Source organism: Xenopus tropicalis, chromosome 3 (genome assembly GCF_000004195.4).
Source record: "Xenopus tropicalis strain Nigerian chromosome 3, UCB_Xtro_10.0, whole genome shotgun sequence".
Lineage (NCBI taxonomy): Eukaryota > Metazoa > Chordata > Amphibia > Anura > Pipidae > Xenopus > Xenopus tropicalis.
This window is the reverse complement of record NC_030679.2, coordinates 86,929,985-86,938,926: the sequence shown is the minus strand read 5'-3', so window position 1 is coordinate 86,938,926 and position 8,942 is coordinate 86,929,985. Positions and strand designations below refer to the sequence as shown.

At 40.9% G+C, this 8,942-nt stretch overlaps 1 protein-coding gene across 1 annotated transcript in view; it reads left to right on the top strand.

Moving 5' to 3' along the window:
• Positions 1-8,942, top strand: part of klhdc10 (kelch domain containing 10) — a gene marked incomplete at its 5' end in the record, with an annotated part of 36,722 nt that continues 27,780 nt past the window's right edge. The window contains 1 exon segment of the mRNA NM_001016816.2: positions 1-110. Coding sequence (NP_001016816.1) covers positions 44-110 — 67 coding nt within the window.

Here is an 8,942-nt window from a genome sequence, read left to right as displayed (position 1 = left end):
GGAGCGATTTTTCCGTGCGCTTACTTGCTCTTTGACTCCTGTCATGGCGGCAGAAGCCGGTGGAGGAGAACCGTTGGTGAAGTTCGTTAAGCTGAGCGGGAGAGCGGCAGGTGAGGGGACGGAGAAGTAGGGAGGGTAAGCTGCCGATATCGGGTGAGAGGGTGTCTTTGCTCAGGGAAGTGTATGTGGTCGCGTACCATGATTTTCACTGAGAGCCGCTGTACAGCCCCTAGTGGACTGAAGGTACAGGTGAGCAGTACAGGCCAATTATCCTGAGGCGCTTTAAAAGTAACGGATCCAAAGGGCGCAGACGGAATGTAACTTGACGTCTGATCAACTTTTATTATGTTTCGTATACTCGGTTATGTTGTGAGATAAATTGCTAATGGTTATTGATTGGATTTTGCATGATGTCTTTATGGGCAGTCTTTGCAGACTCGATTATTTGCCTTGTCCCGTTACTAACTGTGTTCTGAGACTGCACTTGTATAATATACACACAGCTGGATGAAGACAAAAGGAGCATGTGCTAACAAAGGGCTGGAAGACTTATTATAATATGCTTTACAGCATAGTCTGTACTACAGATGTCAAGATATTGGTTTTTATTTCTACATAGCTTTAAACTATTTTATTGTTACAGCTCATTTAAAAATACTCTTACATGTCCCACTTCTGTTAAGCTGTATTATGGTATGGTAAGGTTGCTTCTTGCAATCCTAGTGAAGCTTATCAAAAGCAGACAAGACAATGAAAAAAGAAGAGGAAAAATTAATACCTTACATGTGCTGTTTTGTCAAAGACCTGCTATTCTGAATAGACTGCAAGTTGACTGGGTTACTGTGATTTTTTTTTTCACAATATAATCTAATGGGAAGGGGTCTAAAGCTTCCATACTCTGCAAAACTTGCAGCTAGGCCACAACTCTCTTCCCCCTCCTTAAAGGACACATAAAGCCTACATTTGCCTACAATGTATATCAGTTGGGCACGTCCCCCCCACCCAAATGGCATTGTTTGTACTGCATATATCCCCTCCGTTTGCCAAAACCATCACATTTTCCTAAAGCAAATAGCAACTTTCACCCGGTGGCCATTTTTCCTCTGATACATAATCAGATACATTTAAATCTGCAAACAGCATACACACACAGAGACCCTTATTCAGCATACATTTCATCAAGAATACAGGCTCACACAGGCAGAACTGTCTCGGATAAAAAACGCAGGAGAGAAGGTTTGGAGAAAAAAATTGAAGCAGACAGCTAGAGCTGAGTTTCAGTGGGAACCAGCAATGCCATCTCTTCACTGGCTGCTAGACTGGGGGGCGTGTTTAGTAATCTGAATTTAGATCAACTGAGCATGCCCACAAGCCAGAAGTCAAAGCAAATTCCTGAGGGTGGGGGCCGAGTGGGTTACAGGAGGAAAAGCAAATCTAAGTGATTAAGGAGATGTTGCAGCCTTACAATTGACCTCTGGACAACCAGTGTGGCAGGTATTGAAAGATTTTAAAGAGGCTGTTCACTGATTAAATTTTTGTGTGTGGGGTTTACATGTCCTTTAATATATCTGAGATGTGAATTTTTCAGAGCAGAGTCCGCAGCTTCTTAATACTGTCCCTATCCAGATAAAATTATATTAACATAAATCTAATAAATTAAATCATGACCAGTATTACTGTAGATAGTCATCCCCTCATTATTTAACACTTTGAAAGGAGTTTAAAAGATTAACTTGAGTTTTACTTGGTAACTTCCTGTTTAGACTGTGTGATTTTGCAAATATGGTATAGCAACATGTTGCTCCCAGTGGCCTCAAAGATGGTGCTGGTTGGCTCTGTTCTTTATCCTGTAGGTTTATACCTAGCTGCTGTGCTGGCCAGACCCTGCATGCTGAAGTACTCTCAAAGCCAATCCAATGGCATAATGGGTTCAGGTTAGTGACACCTGATGAAGGGGGAACATATCAATGCAAATGCTTCTGTGGACTGGTCCTGTTTTTTATATTCAGGTTAGTGGTGTAGCTTTAGTGGTCTGGGAACCATCTGCAAAAAAAAAAAAAAAAAAGTGAACAACCCTGTCACCCACAACACGCACAAAAACATGGGTCATCTGCCTCAGGCCCCCTGTTACCCCAGGGGCCCAGCTGCAGTTTGCGTTTTTCATTGTTCGCCACTGGTTCAGGTATCTCCCTTTATGATACTATGACTCAGTAAGCACACAGGCAACTTGACTGGAGTCAAGAGCTCTCAGGGAGAGCATTGTTATAGTGCTGTGGTGTAGTAACAGAATTTGTTTTTTTTATACTGAGGATATCTGTATAGTGGTGTTGTAGTAGCTGAGGTAACTTCTTACTGCACAAAGCAAATTGTTTTTGAATGACCAGTTTAGATGGGGAAAAATATCTTGAGGTAGAGATCATTAACCAACCACTTTATTTTTCTGTAGTGTTGGTCTGAGTGTTTATTATATTTGCTACCAAATGTTTGTTTTCCTGATTTTGACTGTTTGGACTGATTACAGGACCAGAGTTACAGGGCCTTGTTTGTCTTCTCTTGACTTCGATTAATTTTTTAAATTACAAGGCATAGCTAACTTTATAATTTTTTGCCTAAATTAAAAAAAAAAAAAGGTGTATATAGTTGCACACTTGCCCTTAAAGGACAAGGAAAGGCTAAGTCACTTGGGGTACCCCTGTTAGGAGAAAACAGCACCAGCCTGGGGTACCTGTAGCAAGCGCTTCCTGTTTCGTTTTGCTGGGACTCCACAACAGGCGCATGCGCAGTTGAGTGAAAATCCGACTTCTCTGTTAAAGTTCAGTGCGCGAGAGAACAGGAAGTAGGAAGTGCTGCAGCTACCCCGGGCTGGTGCTGTTCTCTCCGAACAGGGGCACCAGCCTGGGGTAAAAGGTAGGCGATTTAAGTCACTTGAGGGTGCCTAACATTTTGGCACCCCCAAGTGACTTTGCCTTTCCTTCTCCTTTAATCTCTGCATGAAATAGAGTTTTTTTTTGTTCCTATGTATGCAGCCGTTAGCTCCAGGCCTGTATTTGTGGGAAGGCCACAAAGGCCCGGGCCTAGGGTGACAAGGTTTTCAGGTCGCTATGCCACCCAGCTGCATCTGTCATTTTTTGTTCCTGTAGACACCTGGAGCATTGCATTCTGCAGTAATGCTGGGGTCTATAGGAACTAGTGAGACAGATGAAAGGAGCCTTAGAGCCTGTAATGTGTATGTGTGCAAGCACACGCTGCACAGGGAGGGGCGGACTTTAGGCAGGTGGCCTAGGGGCTTACTGTATTGAAATCTGGCATTGCTGAGCTTCTAGCTTAAAGCAGAAGGAAAAGCCAATAAAGGGCCAATCTCAAGCTGCAGGCATACTTTCAGTTCTCTCAATAGTGCCCTTAAAGGAGAAGGAAAGGCTAAGTCACTTGGGGGTGCCAAAATGTTAGGCACCCCCCAAGTGACTTAAATCTCTTACTTTGTACCCGGGGCTGGTGCCCCTGTTAGGAAAAAAACGCACCAGCCCAGGGCACCTGTAGTGAGCGCTTCCTTCATCTGCGGCAAAATCCCTGGGCTGACTTTCTTGTTAAAGTTCGTCTTTTCACTCTAATACACATGCGAATGAGCGCGCCAACGCAGAAGAAGGAAGCGCTCGCAGCTACCCTGGGCTGGTGTGGTCCTCTCCTAACAGGGGCACCAGCCCTGGGTACAAGGTAAGCGATTTAAGTCACTTGGGGGTGCCTAACATTTTGGCTTTCCTTCTCTTTTAAGTCTCCCCATATTTCTGCTGTTCAGATGATCAGAAGCCTCATAGGAAAAAAAAAACGCTGAGCTCTGTAAAGAAAATTCCCATAATGCCATGCTCCTGCACCAAGACCCCTGTACCTGCACAGTTTGTAAGTCTATGAGGAAGCTTCCTGCTGAATGGCTCAGATCACACATTCCTTAGGGGTTCTTAGCATTCTTGAGGCAGGGGGGAGCAGGAGAGAGCTGGGCAGACTCTGGCACAGGAATTGCAGAGACAAGGAAGGAGACAAGAAATCCTGTTTCTTTTGATAGATGACTTAGTGCAGCGTATCTGTGAGTGCTTATGGCTGTATTTACATAGATCTTTCTGATAAAGCTTACCGTACTTGGTTTTTACCTTTCTTTCTCTTTTAAGAGGGGCATTTCCGGAAATCAAACCCAAAAGACAATATTTTGGACACCAAAATGCCTGATACGGTTTGGACACACTCATTACATTTAAAAAATAAATAAATTGTATTTTAAAGGACAACTAAACCCTTACCCTCTGATTTTAATCTCTAGCCACCTGGTTGGTAAAAATGTTGCTTGAAGCCCATGTTATTAGCCGAGACACATAGCATAACTAAAAACTCCTATAATCTTGTAGGCAATAATGAATAATACATGGTGCTGGTTTCACTCCACCTAAATGCTGATTGGTTCCTATTCTACAGTGTAGTGTGCTGAGTGCTGCTGCCCCCCCGCATAGCTTGGGAAAGGAGGCAGCAGGAAGTGACTAGTTAGATTTTAGTTGGCAGGACTAGTTAGATTTTAGTTGGCAGGACTAGTTAGATTTTTGCAGAAAATTTCAATAAATCAGCCCAAGACACGATTTACTACTACTTTATTTAAATTACTTTTATATTTAGAGTATTATAATACACTGGTACACTCTTGTTTTTCACACAATGTCTCCTTTAATAGGGGAAAACAAACATAAAAAATAATTATATTTTCAAAGAAACTTTGCAACCCTACCTCCCACATGGGGCCTCATTATCAACAACATTGCTGTCTACACAGCTAAGGGCCCCTGTACCTGCTCTCTAAGTTCAGTGTTGCCCAGCTGTATTGGCAGCGTTAGTCTTTGGTCATATCTTGGCTCAAAACAATCATTGCTTAGCATGACCATACACAGTGGAAGCTATGATCAGGGTGGTTTTCACTGTTCATGCTTCTGCTTAGGGAGGGAGCTAAAATCCAATTGGGGTTAAGGATGCAAAAATATATGTGCGTGTTTGTGTGTGTGTATGTGTGTATATATAATAAATATATATATATATAATCACAGATGGGGACTGAAACGTTGAAATCCCACTCCATTTACTTGTATGGCAATCTGCTGCAAGCGATTGATGAGAGTGTAAATTTGGGCTTGTAATTTAGAATATTTTCTGCCTATCCTTGAGTTTACAGAATATTCAGTGTTGTCCCCTGTGCCATTGCCCTTACTGTTTTCAACGTAAATGTGAAAATAGTTCAAGTAGTGTTTATATGCTATGGTTTGTGATTAATGTGTATGTTTTATCAGTAACTGACAGAATTCATTTGTAGTTAGACACATTTAGATTGCATATCTGGTGGAAATATGCACAGCACAGAGTTCAAGGTTCTTATACAGCATACAGAGGAACATTTCAGTATTAAACTTATAAGACACCTTATCAAGAAAAAGTGCATGAACACCTTTTTGGCCCATAGAAGTTGAAAGCGCAAAAATTAAACTATTTTTGAAGTAACATTGTTTTAAATTGTTTTTGTAATATTTGAGTATATGAGTTCATTTAGCATTGCCACAGCCACTTTCTTTGTTTACTTAGGGATTGGCAGAGTTTATATAAAAAGACTTTGAAATGTCACAGATGTTATATGTTGAGAGCACCTGGAACATTTTGTTAAGGGAAAATAAAATAAACAGTTTTGAAAGAATTTTTTTTTTTTGTCCCATGACACACTTATGTTAATAGCTTCATTTTTACTATATTGGTCTTAAAGGAGAACTAAAGCTTAACTAAAGACGTATGCTAGAAATGTTGTAAATTGTTTTGTGCTTCTGTACCAGCCCAAGGCAACTAAAGCCCTTTAGCGGGAAAGATCTGTGCCCCTAAAGATGCCCCAGTAGCCCCCTATATTTTTTGCTGATTCCCAGCACATGCTTTGTGCTGTTGTCAGTTACTGAGTTTATATATACAGAATACAAATGTCACAATATAAGGCTGATTAGTAATTACCACAGATGATTACTGCATGGCATCCTTGAAACCAGTGCTATTAGCATCAGAATTGAATCATCAGCCCATTAGGATCAGCTTATATGACAGACAAACATCATTTTCTTTGCTTGATAATTTCCAATGACCCCTAAGCTTAGCTTCTCAACAGAAGTGTCCAGTATGGTCACCCCCTGTGACAACTTTAAAGGACTGCATTTTTATTACTATAGAGATGTTGAACCTTTTAGGCTGGTTCAATAAGCTCATTACATAAAATATGGTATGTCTAACCATATTCATTTTTAGGGTTTAGTTGTCCTTTAAATCAGAGTATTTGTGCAAGTAACCATTCATAAAGGTAATTTTGTTTGAAACCTAAACAGTTTAGTTACTCAGAATTAAATATAAATTCTTACTGGGCTATGAATTAGTTTAACTTTAATTAAAGTTAAGATTTATTCTAATCTGTCTTTCCCAGTTGTGGTGCATAGTTAAAGGGGTCTTCCACCCAAAAATGTAATTCTAAACAACTTTCCAATATGCATTAATTGTGCATTTTCAAAGTTATTGGTAAAGGTAATTGCTAGAAAAATAGAAGAAAAGGGTTTATCATTGGATGCTAAAAATTGACACCCTGGACAATAATCAGCAGGTTTGGACTTGTGGCAAGGCCCGGGCCTAGGGCGGCATGCCGCTCAGCGCACTGGAGTTTTGCTCGCATACAGAGCAATAGAGACCAGGTGCCCAGAAACTTTAGCGCGTCCTCTCCCCACTGCTCTGTATGGGTTAAATGGTGTGCATGTGTGGGGGGTTCGGTCGGGTGGCGAACGGGGGGGGCTGGCCTCAAGGCACCCTATTCTGAAATTTGGCCCTGATGATCAGACAATAGTAGGGGTCTGTGCAGACACATTAGAAGAGAAGAACAGCATCAGGTTGTTCACAGCAGACTTTTCAAACTTGCCTAATCAATGTTGGCCAGTCCGGTACCTGATTTTGGTCAGATATAATCTAGTAGACAGGGCTCCCTTGCAGAGGCCCCCAGTTGGCTTCTTAGGTGGTGCATGGTTGAAACAGTGGGTTTGCCTGGCCCATGTTTAATAAGGAAATACAATACATCATTGTGTGAAAAAACACAACCTTTATGTTAAATAACTAGTCATTGTGAGACCATGGCGTGAAGCTAAAGTCATTGGGTATCAGATGCAGGGAGCTTGGCCGTTGAAGGGATTTTAAAGGGTTACATTAATAGAAAGGTAACAATGCTTCAAATTGACCATTTCTTTATATTATAAGTAAAATATATTGTTATATGTTTCAGTTCAGGGACTGTCCTCAATCTGTTTATTTCTGTATATCTATATGGATTGTTTCTACCATAATGTTCCTCTCACAGTATATTTTAAAATTAAGATGGCAAATTCTGTGATCTATGTTAAAGGAGAACTAAACCCTAAAATGACTGGCTAAAAATGGCATAATATAATTAATATAATAAATTGAAATAGGGCTGGGTGGGTCCTTTCATTCTCCCTCAGGAAGTGGTCATAACTGTGCGACAATCTAAACTGTGCAGTAGCAGCCCACGTCCTGCCCCCAATCCTAGCTCTGCTTCACTCACAGCTTGAGGGACAGCTACTTTTTTTAATAACAAGAAATCATGTAAGTAGGATGGCAGTCCAGCTGGTAAGTAATAACTTTCTACACTAAGTAGGCTGTTTATTTTTAAGACTGCTGGAGGGTTCCCTTCTCACATTGGCCCAGATCAGTTGGTGTTCTGCCAGCTGTGATAGAGAAACTCCCTTCAAACTATAATTAATCAGTCATAGACAAGCTGCAAGTCCTGCCCCCAATCTCCTTTACAACTGGATAAATGTAGATTGCTTAAAGAAGGAAGTGCCATCGACCTTTGGGGAATGGTACTTAAGTGGTTTTAAAGTTTTTTTTTTTTTTTTGAATAAACGAGCCAAAAGGTTTGTTTAAAGTCATGTTGCCTTCTATTTTAAGACAAGTATAATCTTTAAAAATAAAGATGTATGGTATACAGTGGTGTGAAAAACTATTTGCCCGCTTCCTGATTTCTTATTCTTTTGCATGTTTGTCACACTTAAATGTTTCTGCTCATCAAAAACCGTTAACTATTAGTCAAAGATAACATAATTGAACACAAAATGCAGTTTTTAAATGAAGGTTTAAGTTATTAAGGGAGAAATAAAACTCCAAATCTACATGGCCCTGTGTAAAAAAGTGATTGCCCCCCTTGTTAAAAAATAACTTAACTGTGGTTTATCACACCTGAGTTCAATTTCTGTAGTCACCCCCAGGCCTGATTACTGCCACACCTGTTTCAATCAAGAAATCACTTAAATAGGAGCTACCTGACACAGAGAAGTAGACCAAAAGCACCTCAAAAGCTAGACATCATGCCAAGATCCAAAGAAATTCAGGATCAAATGAGAACAAAAGTTATTGAGATCTATCAGTCTGGTAAAGGTTATAAAGCCATTTCTAAAGCTTTGGGACTCCAGCGAACCACAGTGAGAGCCATTATCCACAAATGGCAAAAACATGGAACAGTGGTGAACCTTCCCAGGAGTGGCCGGCCGACCAAAATTACCCCAAGAGCGCAGAGACAACTCATCCGAGAGGCCACAAAAGACCCCAGGACAACATCTAAAGAACTGCAGGCCTCACTTGCCTCAATTAAGGTCAGTGTTCACGACTCCACCATAAGAAAGAGACTGGGCAAAAATGGCCTGCATGGCAGATTTCCAAGGCGCAAACCACTTTTAAGCAAAAAGAACATTATGGCTCGTCTCAATTTTGCTAAAAAACATCTCAATGATTGCCAAGACTTTTGGGAAAATACCTTGTGGACCGACGAGACAAAAGTTGAACTTTTTGGAAGGTGCGTGTCCCGTTACATCTGGCGTAAAAGTAACACA